Source organism: Oncorhynchus kisutch, linkage group LG13 (genome assembly GCF_002021735.2).
Source record: "Oncorhynchus kisutch isolate 150728-3 linkage group LG13, Okis_V2, whole genome shotgun sequence".
Lineage (NCBI taxonomy): Eukaryota > Metazoa > Chordata > Actinopteri > Salmoniformes > Salmonidae > Oncorhynchus > Oncorhynchus kisutch.
This window is the reverse complement of record NC_034186.2, coordinates 70,081,849-70,099,297: the sequence shown is the minus strand read 5'-3', so window position 1 is coordinate 70,099,297 and position 17,449 is coordinate 70,081,849. Positions and strand designations below refer to the sequence as shown.

The window sequence follows — 17,449 nt, the reverse complement described above, 5'->3', positions numbered from 1 at the left end:
AATATCTCAGTGCACAAAGCAAGATCCATACAGAAATGGTTTGTCTAGATCGGTGTGGAAGAACAAAGACTGGCCTGCACAGAACCCTGACCTCAGCCCCTTCAAAGACTTTTGGGATGATTTGGAGCGCAGACTGCAAGCCAGGCCTAATCCCCAACATCAGTGCCAGATTTAACTAATGCTCTTGTGGCTGAATGGAAGAAAGTCCCTGCAGCAATGTTTCAACATCTAGTGGAACGCCTTCCCATAAGAGTGGAGGCTGTTTAAGCAGCAAAGGGGGAACCAACTCCATAATAATGCCCATGATTTTGGAATGAGATGTTTAACGAGCAGGTGTCCACATACACTACAAAAGTATGTTCCACTTTTCTCAATGTTTTCCTGTCCCCCATCTTACTCCCACCTCATGACCACTCCATAAGCTATTATTTCACCAGTCTGTCCTGTAGACTCATACACTGTGGCTGGGCTCACCATTATTCTTGTGATACATTGTGGCCAAAATATCAGTTATAGCCTTGACCCTACTGAATCAGAAATATAGCTAGGTTGACTGAAGTTATAGAAACAGGTTACCTTGAAGGACACCATCATATCTTGCCTGTAGCAAGTTGAACTTCTACAAAATGTGAAAGGATTAAAGAGTTGATCAATTCAAGTTATATTCAATTAGATTACGTTGTTGATGATGATGGTGGTGGTGATAATGATCATCATCATCATGAAAACATTTATTGTTCTAAAGCTGCAAATGCATGAAGTTCAATTGTAAGAGGAATGGTTGGGGGAAAAAAGGTTAAACTTGTTAATTGCTTCCTCCCTCATTGATCTAATAACATAGGACAGGTCAAAGCAATACAGTATGAATTGATATCCAATCTGTAATTTAAAAACCATGACACTGATAATCTTAAATAGATAGGGATGTATTTTTGACATGAGCCAAAGGTGATTTATTTTCAACATTCCATTTCCATTTATTCTGTCTAACTGTGACAGAGCTTTGCTGCCACCATGTGGCAGAGATGGTTATGCGTTCTGGAGATTTCTGGAAAACAGAAATGAATAAGTAGTCGTCTATTCAAGCATTTAGTAACATCATACAAACATAAAAAAGTATACAAATGCAAACATATACTTCAAAGTATTAAGGAAAAACAACATTCCTTCAATAAAACAATTACACGTTTAAATCACAGAAAATAGTCTCTTTGTTAAATATTAGCCTCATTTTAACAAAAACAAGTATGTACAAAAAGTGTCTTTGAATGAAAAGACAGATAATTTATATCTTCAGCTTGAACAATGACGTGTGTATCATACAAATTATTCTTATCTTATCCAGTATTCTCTATTAACAGTCTACCCCCCTTTCAACATTCTCATTAGTAACTGTATTGCCCATACAAAAACAGTGCTGAAATGTGTTCACAGACCCCATCATTTCTGAGTCACAAAAGGTTATTGAAATCAAACTTGTTGATTTGAATTCAGTCCTGGAGATGTACCTTGTTAAAACTGAGTACATGCTCAGCATTCAAATTCTGAAATCCTGCCTTAAACTTTCCCTTAAACTAAGTATCGAGCTGTTTGAAAACATTATTGAATTACCTTGATGATAAGGGGCTTCTAATGTTTGTATTTTCTTTGCTTCTAAGGATGTCAATCATGTTATCTTAAAGCCAAAGTCAAATTTCCACATTGTGTGGTCAATAAAGTTTTTCTCATTATAATATAAGACCCTATACCTCAGCATCAGAATAGGACTTCTCCTTGCTACGGCTTGTGAGTCCAGAGTTTGTGTAGGTGTGGTTGGACTTTGACACTTCCTCGGTGAATGCACTCTCCAGAACCGTCAGAATGGACTTGCGCAGCTTCTCCTTGAAGTCCTGGCCCATGAACACGTACAGCAGGGGGTTCAGACAGCTGTTGAGGAAGGCCAGGCTGGTGGCTATGGGGACCCCGATGGTGGTGACGTGGTCTAACGTGTAGCTGAACTCAGCGGCCGCGTTGTTCACCATCTCGATCAGGGCCATGATGTGGTAGGGGGCCCAGCACAGGAAGAAAGCTGTGATGACGGCGGCGATGATCTTGAATGGCCGCCCGGAGTGGCTGGCCAGGTTGCGGTTCCTCTTGAGCCGGTGGATGATGACGGCGTAGCAAGTGACGATGATGGCGAAGGGCACAACGAAGCCCAGCAGGAAGCGGGTGACGATCATGGCCTGATGGCGGAACACTCGCAGCTCTGCCACCTCCTTTGTGTCATAGTCATCGGAGAAAGCAAAGTTGTTGAAGCAGTTGATGATTTCTTCGTTCTTGTAGGACGCCCCGGTGTCCCGGAAGACAAAGTAGGGGGAGCTGAGGACCAGGGCCCACAGCCAGACACCCAGACTGATATAGGATGCCTTGCGTATGTTCCGATGGTTCTGGGCCCAGACAGGGCGCACAACGGACACACACCTGTCCATGCTGATGACCACCAGGATGTAGACGCTGGCGAACATGTTGAGGAAGCTGATCGTGGAGTTGAGCTTGCACATGAACTTGCCGAAAGGCCAGTGAAAGTCCATGGCTGTGTAGGTCACGCTCAGAGGCAGGAACGCTGTGAAAAGGAAGTCGGCCACAGCCAGGTTGAGGAACCACACCGTGTTGACCGTCTTCTTCATCTTAAATCCCGTCACCCAGATGACAAGTCCATTTCCCAGAACCCCCAGCACAAAGGCCAGGCAGGAAATGATGAGGGACATGATGTTGAGGGACTGACGGAGCTCTGCGTGCTCGTCAACATAGTTGTCTGTCGAGTTGCCTGGCGATGAGTCGTTGTGAGACAGCTCTGTCCAGATCTCAGGATACAAAGGAGTTGTGGTTAAGGCCATCATTGTGTTTGAGAACCTGAGAGGGTAAAGAACATTTTTTGGTTTATTTTCAGGGAAGATGACAGTTTGTTAATATGCAGTAAATTAATTATGTGCAAAGTCTGCATAAACCATTTAATATTTTAATATTTAGTATGTTGTTCTATTGTTTGGATAAATGACCTTCACCACTCTTCAGGCATGCTGCCTTACAATTGATTCCCCCCACTACTTGCTGTTCTTATTTACATCCCCTAGAGTTCACTGACACACTTTAAATGTGCCGATAATGCATGAATTTAGCAAAAAAATGTATTGTGCAATAATGTGAAATTTTACTCTACATTAAAATATTGAGAGAATGTTGGAGGAGTTGATCTGAACAAAAATACCTATTATGTGCAAAGCTGGTTGCCCAATCCCCATATATACCGGTAAGTGAGATATGTATTTCACAGTGTAGCCTGTCCGCCTTTGTAGTGCAATCCATCACAGAACGAAGTACTTGTAGAATGAATGCAAGTTGTGCTACACTGGGGATTCTGACAAGTAGCCCAATGTGACGAAGCAGACAGACAGTAATAATTAAAGTATTTCTCTTTAACTTACCCTCACAAGCCACAAAGGTAGAATTTTTTGGAAACCCCAAGATCATTATAAAAGTCAAGAACGTGCACTCTATAATTCGTTTTTTTTGGTGAGTAATTAAGGAGAGCAATTTGTTCAGAGTTTCACAGCCAATCTTCTATACTATGGAATAGAACTGTGGAATGAGGTAGGAATGTTTTTCATATAGAATGAAAAATAAAATGTAATTCAGTTGATATTTCTCATCTAGTTGGATAATGCGTAATATGCCTATTAAATGCACTGTTTAAGTTACCTATTTATCCTGTAAGAGTAATTTATTGATTTAGTATTGTTTATTCAAATTTGTTAGAAGGGATTATGGATTAATTCAGTATTTTTTTTAAATCACAATTCATACCGTTATTATAGCATTTCTTCCCAATTATTTGTTATTAATAAGTTAATGTTACCCTCAACTGGTATATCATGATCATAAGACAAGCTACACATACAAATTATATGAATGTAACTTTTGCTCGGGTAGTCTGTTTATTCGCAAAGTTTTTAAAAGGGATGGTAAAGAATTTATATTGTTCTATTCCTTCAACTATTGACGTAGAAGCCTACAAATACCAATGTAATCTGATTACTCCAATGAATGGTGAAAAATGTTATAGACATACCTTGAATAACGTGTATATTCAAATCAGAACAGGCGAACGGCTTGAAGGACGTTGTCTGGCACGAAACGGCTTCGACTACACTGCTGTAGTCAGGAGGGGCGCAGACTGTGAAGTATCTTGAAGTGTGTGACGTCAGTTCTTCATATGTTCCGCTGGAAAACAAAGTTGTAAGATCCACTTCACATTAAATGATTTTCGAATGCAAATATCGACATTCTGTGCAAGAAACACATCATTCAACACGTAACAAAGATACATTTTTACGCAATGTTTGTTGGCTAAGTGTTTGTGTGTAGAGCAACCCACAATGACAAAATTAATTGACATTTTGACACAGGCATCAAGCTATATATGCCGCGTTCACATGCTATTCGGAACCAGGAAACTGATTCGTTGAACACTGCACGTGTATAACTACAACTATATAGCAAGTCGTACGTTTCAAAGTGTCCTAGTTTCGACTAGCACATGAACGCAGCACAAAACCAAGGAACGCTTGCTTTTCCATGCGGTGGAGGAGAAATAGGGAAATGTGCTTTGGAATCTGTAACCAAATAAAATTCTGCCATTTCCTTTGAGGGTAGAAATGGTCTTTATATAGCTAAGTGACTATGCTGCAATATTATCTCATTAACTACAATCTATCCACTTATGGTTGAAAGCCAAATGGGTGTTCCTATGGGTACATTCAAACTTGAATAGCCTATTGGAGTATCTATAGATTTGTTGGTGATTTTCAGCATAGTTTGTTGAGATGTTTTAGGTTGTAATTAGTCCTATCAACAATATACACAGAGTATACCAGGAACACCTTCCCAATATGGAGTTGCATCAATTCTTCTGGGATGGACTCTACAAGGTGTTGAAAGCATTCCACAGGGATGCTGGCCCATGTTGACTCCAATGCTTCCCACAGTTGTGTCAAGGTGGCTGGATGTCCTTTGGGTGGTGGACCATTCTTGATCACACAGGAAACTGTTGAGCGTGAAATACCCAGTAGGGTTGCAGTTCTTGACACAAACCGGTACGCAAGACACCTACTACCAAACCCCATTCAAAAGCACTTAAATATTTTGTCTTGCCCATTCACCCTCTGAATGGCATGCATACACAATCCGTGTCTTAATTGTTTCAAGACTTCAAAGTATATATATATTTTTTACCTGTCTACATACCTTCATCTACACTGATTGAAGTGGATTTAACAAGTGACATCAATAAAGGATCATAGCTTTCACCTCAATTCACCTGGTCAGTCTATGTCATGGAAAGAGCAGATGTTCTTAATGTTTTGTACACTCCGTGTAGCTCTATGTGAGTGAATTAGCCTATGTTCTGTTGCTGACTGGCCAAGTGTCCAGGAACAATGTCAGGCACCTTCTCTTTGTGGGGTGAGCTCATGTTTGCTTGAGGTTCAGTGTAATAACTCTGTGTTGACTGTTTGAATCAACATCTGGACATATACACTACCGTTCAAAAGTTTGTGGTCGCTTAGAAATTAGCTTGTTTTTTAAAGAAAAGCACATTTTTGTCCATTAAAATGAAATAAAATAGATTAAAAAATACAGTGGAGACATTGTGAATGTTGTAAATTACTTTCGTTGCTGGAAACGGCTGATTTTTAATGGAATATCTACATAGGTGTACAGAGGTCCATTATCAGCAACCATCACTCCTGTGTTCCAGTGGCACGTTGTGTTAGCTAATCCAAGTTTATCATTTTAAAAGGCTAATTGATCATTAGTAAACCCTTTTGCAATTATGTTAGCACAGCTGAAAACTGTAGTTCTGATTAAAGAAGCAATAAAACTGACCTTCTTTGGACTAGTTGAGTAGCTGGAGCATCAGCATTCGTGGGTTTGATTACAGGCTCAAAATGGCCAGAAACAAAGAACTTCCTTCTGAAACTCGTCAGTCTATTCTTGTTCTGGGAAATGAAGGCTAATCCATGCAAGAAATTACCAAGAAACTGAAGATCTCATACCACGCTGTGTACTACTCCCTTCACAGAACAGCGCAAACGGTCTCTAACCAGAATAGAGAGTGGAGTGGGAGGCCCCGGTGCACAACTGAGCAAGAGGACAAGTACATTAGAGTGTCTAGTTTGAGAAACAGACACCTCACAAGTCCTCAACTGGCAGCGTCATTAAATAGTACCCGCAAAACACCAGCGTCAACAATGAGGAGGTGACTGGGATGTTAGCTTTTTAGGCACAGTTCCTCTGTCCAGTGTCTTTGCCCATGTTACATTTTAAATTTTTAATGGCCAGTCTGAGATATGGCTTTTTCTTTGCAACTCTGCCTAGAAGGCCAGTATCCCGGAGTCGCCTCCACACTGTTGACGTTGAGACCGTTATTTTGGGGGTACTATTTAATGAAGCTGCCAGTTGAGGACTTGTGAGGTGTCTGTTTCTCAAACTAGACACTCAAATACAATAGTCATTTACAACATTAACAATTTCTACACTGTATTTCTGATCAATTTGATGTTATTTTAATGGACAAAAAATGTGCTTTTCTTTCAAAAACAAGCACATTTCTAAGTGACCCCAAACTTTTGAACGGTAGTGTATATGTTTTTATATTCCTCTCTGCACTGCCGAGCATGTGACAAGCAAACTCACAGCATCTGCCAGTAATTTGGTGCGGCCACCACAGCTCTCTCAAATGGCAGGTTACTCCCTCTATTGCTGTGTCCACTAAAGTCCTGAACAGGACATTATGGGCATAATGTTGCCTCTGCATTTTAGAAATGAAACCAGAAGCTCTGTTGACACAGACTAAGCCTGTTGTCTGGATCCATCACAACATGGCCATACTTTATGTAGTCTTTGTTTTTAATGTGTATATTTGCTAAATATATAGTGCTACATTCAGGCACAATTACCAAGAAACTCCAGTATCAAGTTGACCCCATTCTCAGCATTTACTCAGTAACTGTCAAGGGCCTGTTTTACTGTCAAGGGCCTGTTTTACTGTTTTACATTCTTCTAAAGAATCTATTGTGTCACATACAATAATACGGATGTGTGATATAAAATATAATGGGACTAAGAGTTTATGCAAACAGCAAAGGTCACTTTCTTATAAGCAACTTCCTCTTTTATCATTCCTTTGATTTTGAACACCCAGACCTACGTCATACACAGGTTATTTTATCTCCGTTGTTTGGAGAGGGCCCTCGGAGTGTGGTGTCAGGAAAATAACCTCACACTCAACGTCAACAAAACTAAGGAGATGATTGTGGACTTCAGGAAACAGCAGAGGGAACACCCCCCTATCCACATAGATGGAACAGTAGTGGAGAGGGTAGAAAGTTTTAAGTTCCTCGGCGTACACATCACAGACAAACTGAATTGGTCCACCCACACAGACAGCATCGTGAAGAAGGCGCAGCAGCGCCTCTTCAACCTCAGGAGGCTGAAGAAATTCGGCTTGTCACCAAAAGCACTCACAAACTTCTACAGGTGCACAATCGAGAGCATCCTATCGGGCTGTATCACCGCCTGGTACGGCAACTGCTCCGCCCACAACCGTAAGGCTCTCCAGAGGGTAGTGAGGTCTGCACAACGCATCACCGGGGGCAAACTACCTGCCCTCCAGGACACCTACACCACCCGATGTCACAGGAAGGCCATAAAGATCATCAAGGACAACAACCACCCAAGCCACTGCCTGTTCACCCCGCTATCGTCCAGAAGGTGAGGTCAGTACAGGTGCATCAAATTTGGGACCCGAGAGACTGAAAAACAGCTTCTATCTCAAGGCCATCAGACTGTTAAACAGCCACCACTAACAATGAGTGGCTGCTGCCAACACACTGACTCAACTCCAGCCACTTTAATAATGGGAATTGATGTAAAATATATCACTAGCCACTTTAAACAATGCTACTTAATATAATGTTTACATACCCTACATTATCTATCTCATATGTATACGTATATACTGTACTCTATATCATCTACTGCATCTTTATGTAATACATGTATCACTAGCCACTTTAAACTATGCCACTTTGTTTACATACTCATCTCATATGTATATACTGTACTCGATACCATCTACTGCATCTTGCCTATGCCGCTCTGTACCATCACTCATTCATATATCTTTATGTACATATTCTTTATCCCTTTACACTTGTGTGTATAAGGTAGTTGTTGTGAATTGTTAGGTTAGATTACTCGTTGGTTATTACAGCATTGTCGGAACTAGAAGCACAAGCATTTCGCTACACTCGCATTAACATCTGCTAACCATGTGTATGTGACAAATAAAATTTGATTTGATTTGAGATGAGTGAATTACACAAGTGCACTAAAAGCTAAATGTTACTATCAAGTTACAATAGAAAAGCATATATTTTATCACCTTGTCTGCTCTGTGTGGTTAAAATCTTAATATTTAGGCCAGCTGCGAATGTGTCATTTTGTCATTCACCTTTTCCTGATTAGTGTGGACTTTGTGGTGTTTTATAACGTTTGCTTCCGCTGACCTTTTGACACTTTCTTTAGTAGTTTTGCATATTGGATGTCTGCCCTTAAACACGTTGTAAAAGAATGTCCAAAATTGACCTACCAGCAGTCATTCATTGACCGGAACCTTCATGAACTACTACTTCTATGGTCAAATGTGATGTTTTCATTGACCATCACGGCATATTACACTCACTTACATCTTAAAGAAAGCTGGTGCAGTATTGGATGGCCACTATTTTACAAGCTCTGACCCAACTTAGCTATTTTGTGATTATTTTGTTGTTTTGAACATCAGATCGGCAGCGTAGCCTAGTGGTTAGAGTGTTGGACTAGTAACTAGTTGGACTAGTAACGAAAGGTTGCAAGTTCAAATCCCCAAGCTGACAAGGTACAAATCTGTCGTTCTGCCCCTGCCCTTGAACAAGGCAGTTAACCCAATGTTCCTAGGTCGTCATTGAAAATAAGAATTGGTTCTTAACTGACTTGCCTAGTTAAATAAAGATCAAATCAAATCGTATTGGTCACATACTCATGGTTAGCAGATGTTAATGCGAGTGTAGCGAAATGCTTGTGCTTCTAGTTCCGACAGTGCAGTGATATCTAACAAGTAATCTAACAAATTCACAATGACTACCTTATACACACAAATGTAAAGAGATATATAAGAATGTGTACATATAAATATATGGATGAGCGCTGGCTTTGTGGCATAGGCAACATGCAGTAGATGGTATAGAATACAGTATTAACATATGAGATGAGTAATGTTGGATATGTATACATTATTAAAGTGGCGTTACTTAAAGTGACGAGTGATACCTTTATTAAATCAATTTATAAAATGTATTTGAGTGGCCGGAGATTTGAGTCTGTATGTTGGCAGCAGCCACTCTATGTTGGTGATGGCCGTTTAACAGTCTGATGGCCTTCAGATAGAAGCTGTTTTTCAGTCTCTCGGTCCCAGCTTTGATGCACCTGTACTGACCTCACCTTCTGGACGATAGCGGGGTGAACAAGCAGTGGCTCGGGTGGTTGTTGTCCTTGATTACCTTTTTGGCCATCCTGTGACATCGGGTGGTGTAGGTGTCCTGGAGGGCAGGTAGTTTGCCCCCGGTGATGCGTTGTGCAGACCTCACTACCCTCTGGAGAGCCAACGGTTGTGGGCAGAGCAGTTGCCGTACCAGGCGGTGATACAGCCTGACAGGATGCTCTCGATTGTGCATCTGTAAAAATGTGTGAATGTTTTAGGTGACAAGCCAAATTTTATCAGCCTCCTGAGGTTGAAGAGGAGCTGTTGCGCCTTCTTCACCATGTTGTCTGTGTGGGTGAACCATTTCAGTTTGTCCGTGATGTGAACGCCGAAGAACTTAAAACTTTCCAATTTCTCCACTACTGTCCATTCGATGTGGATGGGGGGATGCTCCCTCTGCTGTTTCCTGAAGTCCATGATCATCTCCTTTGTTTTGTTGACGTTGAGTGTGAGGTTATTTTTCTGACACCACACCGATGGCCCTCACCTCCTCCATGTAGGCTGTCTCGTCGTGGTTGGCAATCAAGCCTACCACTGTAGTGTCATCATCAAACTTGATGATTGAGTTGGAGACGTGCATGGCCACGCAGTCATTGGTGAACAGGGAGAACAGGAGAGGGCTGTTGTGGGGCCCCAGTTTTGAGGATCAGCGGGGTGGAGATGTTGTTTCCTACCCTCACCACCCGGGGGCAGCCCGTCAGAAAATCCAGGACCCAGTTGCATAGGGCAGGGTTGTGACCCAGGGTCTCACTAGCGAGATGGCGCTGACAATTGAGGGGGGGGGGGGTGCCTCTACATCAACACTAACTGATGTGCTAACTCCAGAGCGGTGGAAGTGTTGACCCACTGTTCACCCATCTTGGAATACCTGATTGTCAAATGCCCACCCTTCTACCTCCCGAGGGACTTTTCAGCTGTTATCGTGACTGTTGTGTACATTCTACCTCAGGACAAGATAAAAAACAAACCGGCCTTTAACAAACTGTACAAGGCTATAAACAAGCAAGAAAACCTACAAACAGAGGCTGCTTTTCTGGTTACTGGTGATTTTATTTCCACGTCACTAAAACACGTGATGCCCAACTTCCATCAACACATCTTCAACTCCACGAGGGGTGATAATGACCACTGCTATTCTACCCACAAGCAAGCATACAGGGCCCTCCCTTGTCCGCCATTTGCCAAATCAGACCATAAGTCCATACTCCTGCTTCCTGTTTACAAGCAGAAACTCAAACAGGAAGTACCCATGACTTGCTCTGTTGAGAAATGTTCACCAGAATCAAAGATTATGCTATGGGACTGCTTTGCTATCGCTGACTGTAATATGTTTCAAGACTCCACCGATAACATTGACGAGCTAACCACCTCAAAAGCACTGGATTAACATGAAGTTGGCACTAAACTAAACACAGAGATGTTGTAGACAACCCTGAGTCTACGGCCAAAGACAGGAATAAGTACAAGAAGTCCCGCTATGACCTCCGCAGAGTCATAAAACGAGAACAACGACAACATAGGAATAATGTGAAATCATTTTGCACAGTCTCCAACGACCACGTGGCAGCGGCTACAGTTCATTACGGATTATAAAGGAAGACCCAACCGTGATCTGCCCAATGATTCCTCTCTACCAGACGAACTCAATGTATTTTATGCACGCTTTGACAACAATATCGTGCCGGGGGTCACCAACCCAGAGGATTGAGTGATCTCGCTCTGCGAAGCCGACGCGAGAAAGGTTTTTAATCAGGTCAACACCTTCAAGGCCGCGAGGCCCAACGGTATTCCAAGGCACGTTCTCAGAGCATGCGCATACCAGCTGGCATGCATATTCACAGTCATTTTCATCCTCACCTTGTCCCAGTCTGTAATCTCCACATGTTTTAAGATGACCACCATCATTCCTGTCCCCAAGAACTCTAAGGCTTCATGCCACAATGATTACCGCCCTGTAGCACTCACTTCTGTAATCAGGAAGTGCTTTGAGAGGCTGGCACACATTAACTCCACCATCCCAGACACTCTAGACCCACTCCAATTTGCATACCGCCCCAACAGATCCATAGGTGACGCGATCTCAATTGCTCTCCACACTGCCCTCACCCACCTAGATAAGAGGAATGCATATGTGAGAATGCTGTTCACTGACTACAGTTCAGTGTTTAACATCATTGTCCCCTCCAAGCTTGTCACCAAGCGTAGGACTCTGGGTTTGAACACCTCCCTCTGCAACTGGATCCTGGACTTCCTGATGGGCCAACCCCAGGTGGTGAGGGTAGGCAACATCACCTCCGCTACACTGACCCTCAACACAGAGGTGTGTACTTAGTCCCCTCCTGTACTCCCTGTTCTCCCATGACTGTGTGGCCAGGCACGACTCCATCACCATCATCAAGTTTGCTGATGACACAACGGTGGTAGGCCTGATCACCCGGGTTAATGAGTCAGCCTACAGGGAGGAGGTCAGTGACCTGGCAGTGTGGTGCCAGAGCAACAACCTCTCTCTCAATGTCAGTAAAAAAATCCTCATCAATCTACATACAATAGCCCATAATGACAAAGCGAAAACAGGTTTTTTAAGACATTTTTTCAAATGTATAAAAAATAAAAAAACAGAAATACCTTATTTACATCAGTATTCAAACCCTGTTTCCATTGATCATCCTTGAGATGTTTCTACAACTTGATTGGAGTCCACCTGTGGTAAATTGAATTGATTGGACATGATTTGTAAATGCACACACCTGTCTATATAAGGTCCCACAGTTGACAGTGCATGTCAGAGCAAAAACCAAACCATGAGGTCGAAGGAATTGTCTTTCGAGCTCCAAGACAGGATTGTGTCGAGGCACAGATCTGGGGAAGGGTTCCAAAACATTTCTGCAGCATTGAAGTTCCCCAAGAACACAGTGGCCTCCATCATTCTTAAATGGAAGACGTTTGGAACCACCAAGACTCTTCCTAGAGCTGGCCTTCCGGCCAAAGTGAACAATCAGGGTAGAAGGGCCTTGGTCAGGGAGGTGACCAATAACCAAGTGGTCACTCTGACAGAGCTCCAAAGTTCCTCTGTGGAGATGGGAGAACCTTCCAGAAGGACAACCATCTCTGCAGCACTCCATAAATTAGACCTTTATGGTAGAGTGGCCAGACGGAACCCACTCCTCAGTAAAAGGCACATGACAGCCTGCTTGGAGTTTGCCAAAAGGCACCTAAAGGACTCTCAGACCATGAGAAACAAGATTATCTGGTCTGATGAAACCAAGATTGAACTCTTTAGTCTGAAAGCCAAGTGTCAAGTCTGGAAGAAACCTGGCACTATCCTATTGGTGAAGCATGGTGAAAGCAGAATCATGCTGTGGGGATGTTTTTCAGAGGCAGGGACTGAAAGATTAGTCAGGATCGAGAGGGAAAGATGAATGGAGCAAAGTAAAGAGAGATCCTTGATGAAAACCTGCTCCAGAGCTCTCCGGACCTCAGACTGGGGCAAAAGTTCACCTTTCAACAGGACAACGTCCCTAAGCACACACCCAAGACCAGACAGGAGTGGCTTCGGGACAAATCTCTGAATGTCCTTGAGTGGCCCAACCAGAGCCCGGACTTGAACCTGATTTAACATCTCTGGAGAGACCGGAAAATAGCTATGCAGCGAATTTCCCCATCCGACCTGACAGAGCTTGAGAGGATCTGCAGAGAAGAGTGGGAGAAACTCTCCAAATACAGGCGTAGCAAGCTGGTAGCGTCATACCCAAGAAGACTTGAGGCTGTGATCACTGCCAAAGGTGCTTCAACAAAGTACTGAGTAAAGGGTCTGAATACTTATGTAAATGTGATATTTCAGTTTTAAATTTGTAGTAAATTTGCAAACATTTCTAAAAACCTTATTTTGCTTTGTCATTATGGGGTATTGTGATGTGGATTGATGAGGGGGAAAAAACTGTTTAATCCAATGTGGAATGTGGAAAAAGTCAAGGGATTTGAATACTTTCCGAGTGCACTGTACATGTCTACTGACTCTACACACGCACACCCACTCACATACAAGCTGCTGCTACTCTGTTTATCTTATATCCTCTGCCTCGTCTCCTTACCCATATACATACCTCCATCACTCCAGTGTCTCTGCACAAACATGGTATTGGAACTGACCCTGTATATAGTATGCGTATTTAGTTACTTATTGTGTTCTTCATATTTCATATTATTTCTAGTGTGTTTTTTCTAGTATTCAATTGTTATTGATTATTGCATTGTTGGGTATCGAGTTTGCAAGAAAGGCATTTCACTGTAAAACAAACCCAGTGAAACTTGATTCATGTTAATGTTTAAGCCTTTACAACTGACTCACCATTTTTAGGTTTAAACATTACAGTGCAGAACAGCACAACATGAATTCTCATTGAGAATTAAGGCTAACCTTGACATGAACCCTTAACTATTTGCATGCATATTATTTCTGAGGAAAGACGCAATTCTTTGACATAAAGTATGCTGACGTACTGTAGATAACATTACATAAAATAAGAAATACTTTATTAATCCCAGAGGGGAAATTGAGACATGTCCACTGTGTTCATCCAATCTGGACACAATCATGAAGTGGAACAACATTTATTAAAGGGGCTGAATAATTTTGCACGCCCAATTTTTCAGTTTTTGATTTGTTAAAAAAGTTTGAAATATCCAATAAATGTCGTTCCACTTCATGATTGTGTCCCACTTGTTGTTGATTCTTCACAAAAAAATACAGTTTTCTTTCTTTATGTTTGAAGCCTGAAATGTGGCAAAAGGTCGCAAAGTTCAAGGGGGCCGAATACTTTCGCAAGGCACTGTAAGTATTCAGCGTCTGCACCTTTTACCACAGGAGAGATTTCTGACACTGGGACATAAACAATTATTTCCACCCTGCTGGGGACAGTTCAAAGCAATAAGGGAAATGATTCTCTGTTGATTTATCCTCAAGGAATGCACTGTTACATCTGTGCTTATCTAATCTTGAGGTGGTCCATATGTTACACTTCTGGTTGATTTCTTTGTACTGATGTCCGGACCAGATGAAATACTGTATTTAAGTCATATATTTTGCCTTTAAAATAACAACGTATCTTTCTGGTTATTATTCTTGGAAGTATTATTCTAATTGATTGCTCTCTAATCATTCTGTGCAGCTCTTGTAGCAAGTGGTTCAAAACGACAGTGTCTGGAGGGGATATTAATAGCTATACCTAAGCTATAGTTTGAGGGAAGCATTCGCAGACCATGTTTTGCCATACTTCTTGATTCACCAACCAAACTTGCAATTAGGCCGGGCTGCACAAATACCAATTTGGGCTTGTAAAACAACCAGTGGGAGTTTGAGGGGAACTCAAAAATGGAGGAGAACTCAATTTTTTGGGGTAGAGGTTGGGGGAGGGTGGTGAAATGTGGGGGAGGGAGGTGGGGCTGGGGTTGGGGTTTTTATTATTCATAACAGCTGTATTGAGAAGGTGTGGCATCAACAAGAGAGAGCCAAGCTAAATTCACGGTGTTATTGCCTCGCCCAAGGGTAGTGAAAAACTAATGACATAGCTCACAGCCATGTTGTGATTCACCCTGTGTGTTCATAGCTGTCGAAAGGGGGGAAATGTCAGCTCATTGCTTTTCTACATCTCCCAAATCTGTTTGTTGAGGGAGGGAAAGCCTTACGATGTCGCAGAGAGCTGCTGGAGCTCCCATAACATTCCAATTGTCTTGAAGACATAAAGCCAACACACAATGTGAATATTCTGTCCTATAACCGCCAACGTTTGTTGATCTATTTGCGGTGTTGCTTGGAAATCAGGCTGTAGTGTCGTAATGGAGAGGTCAGGATTTTTTTTTAGAGTCAAAGTGACTGCCAAACTTCCCCTCACCGCACAAACCCGTTACTTTTCTCCAAAACATTTCACCACACAAATGAAAGAGCTGAGCGTCACTACCCCAAACCACTTCCTTATATACAGTGGGGCAAAAAAGTATTTAGTCAGCCACCAATTGTGCAAGTTCTCCCACTTAAAAAGATGAGAGAGGCCTGTAATTAAAATGAGAAAAAATATCACATTGTAGGATTTTTTATGAATTTATTTGCAAATTATGGTGGAAAATAAGTATTTGGTCACGAACAAAAGTTTATCTCAATACTTTGTTATATACCCTTTGTTGGCAATGACAGAGGTCAAACATTTTCTGTAAGTCTTCACAAGGTTTTCACACACTGTTGCTGGTATTTTGGCCCATTCCTCCATGCAGATCTCCTCTAGAGCAGTGATGTTTTGGGGCTGTTGCTGGAAAACACGGACTTTCAACTCCCTCCAAAGATTTTCTATGGGGTTGAGATCTGGAGACTGGCTAGGCCACTCCAGGACCTTGAAATGCTTCTTACGAAGCCAATCCTTCGTTGCCCGGGTGGTGTGTTTGGGATCATTGTTATGCTGAAAGACCCAGCCACGTTTCATCTTCAATGCCCTTGCTGATGGAAGGAGGTTTTCACTCAAAATCTCACGATACATGGCCCCATTCATTCTTTCCTTTACACGGATCAGTCGTCCTGGTCCCTTTGCAGAAAAACAGCCCCAAAGCATGCCCCTCTCTCATCTTTTTAAGTGGAAGAACTTGCACAATTGGTGGCTGACTAAATACTTTTTTGCACCACTGTACAGTATGTCCCTACTTCCAACCACAATGCCAGCCCCCTAGGCAGACCTAAGAGACACAGAATGATCAAACATGGCAGAGATTGACATCATACAAGATGACGGGGACATGTGCCATACAGATCTGTGGCAGAGGACCATCTGACAGTCTGTGTCCCAGCAAATCTGGGAGAAAGGGGGAGGGAGGGTTGGATGGGTAGGGAGGGATGGATGGGTAGGGAGGGATGGATGGGTAGGGAGGGTTGGGAGGGTGAAACAGGATGAGGAGGAGCTAGCCCCTAATGGTGTAGAGGAAGAGGAGAATAAGGGTTGTTGTCCCTCGTCGGACTAAAAGGGCTGTGGAAAAAATGTGAGCAGCGGCGCTGGCCCACTGTCAAGGTCAATAGCCCCCTCAGGCAGCATAAGAGAGGACTGTGACATATTTCTTGCTGCTTTTCCCCTGCCTGTTGACCACATCCAGTGAGCTCTGTTTTGCGGAGCCTCAAGAAAGCGGGCATCTGGGTGACACATGGTGCAGTGTGGACACCACTGTGTGCACTCCCATCTGGGTGACACATGGTGCAGTGTGGACACCACTGTGTACACTCCCATCTGGGTGACACATGGTACATTGTGGACACCACTGTGTACACTCCCATGTCGGGTGACACATGGTACAGTGTGGACACCACTGTGTACACTCCCATCTGGGTGACACATGGTACAGTGTGGGCACCACTGTGTGCACACCCATCTGGGTGACACATGGTACAGTGTGGACACCACTGTGTACACTCCCATGTTGGGTGACACATGGTACACTGTGGACACCACTGTGTACACTCCCATCTGGGTGACACATGGTACAGTGTGGACACCACTGTGTGCACTCCCATGTCGGGTGACACATGGTATAGTGTGGACACCACTGTGTGCACTCCCATCTGGGTGACACATGGTACAGTGTGGACACCACTGTGTGCACTCCCATGTCGGGTGACACATGGTACAGTGTGGACACCACTGTGTACACTCCCGTCTGGGTGACACATGGTACAGTGTGGACACCACTGTGTACACTCCCATGTCGGGTGACACATGGTACAGTGTGGACACCACTGTGTACACTTCCATGTCGGGTGACACATGGTACAGTGTGGACACCACTGTGTACACTCCC

General features: G+C 43.0%; 1 protein-coding gene across 1 annotated transcript; it reads right to left on the bottom strand.

Moving 5' to 3' along the window:
• Nucleotides 1-910: 910 nt before the first annotated feature.
• fpr1 (formyl peptide receptor 1) lies at nt 911-4,343 on the bottom strand. The gene is made up of 2 exons (XM_020497778.2): nt 4,109-4,343; nt 911-2,892 (listed from the first exon to the last, which is right to left on the bottom strand). Exon 2 carries the CDS (start codon nt 2,877-2,879, stop codon nt 1,743-1,745), a length of 1,137 nt encoding a protein of 378 aa, XP_020353367.2. The 5' UTR covers nt 2,880-2,892; nt 4,109-4,343; the 3' UTR covers nt 911-1,742.
• Nucleotides 4,344-17,449: the final 13,106 nt, after the last annotated feature.

Excerpts from the sequence above, each read along its gene's own strand:
- fpr1 (XM_020497778.2), bottom strand. The coding sequence starts at position 2,879 with ATGATGGCCTTAACCACAACTCCTTTGTATCCTGAGATCTGGACAGAG.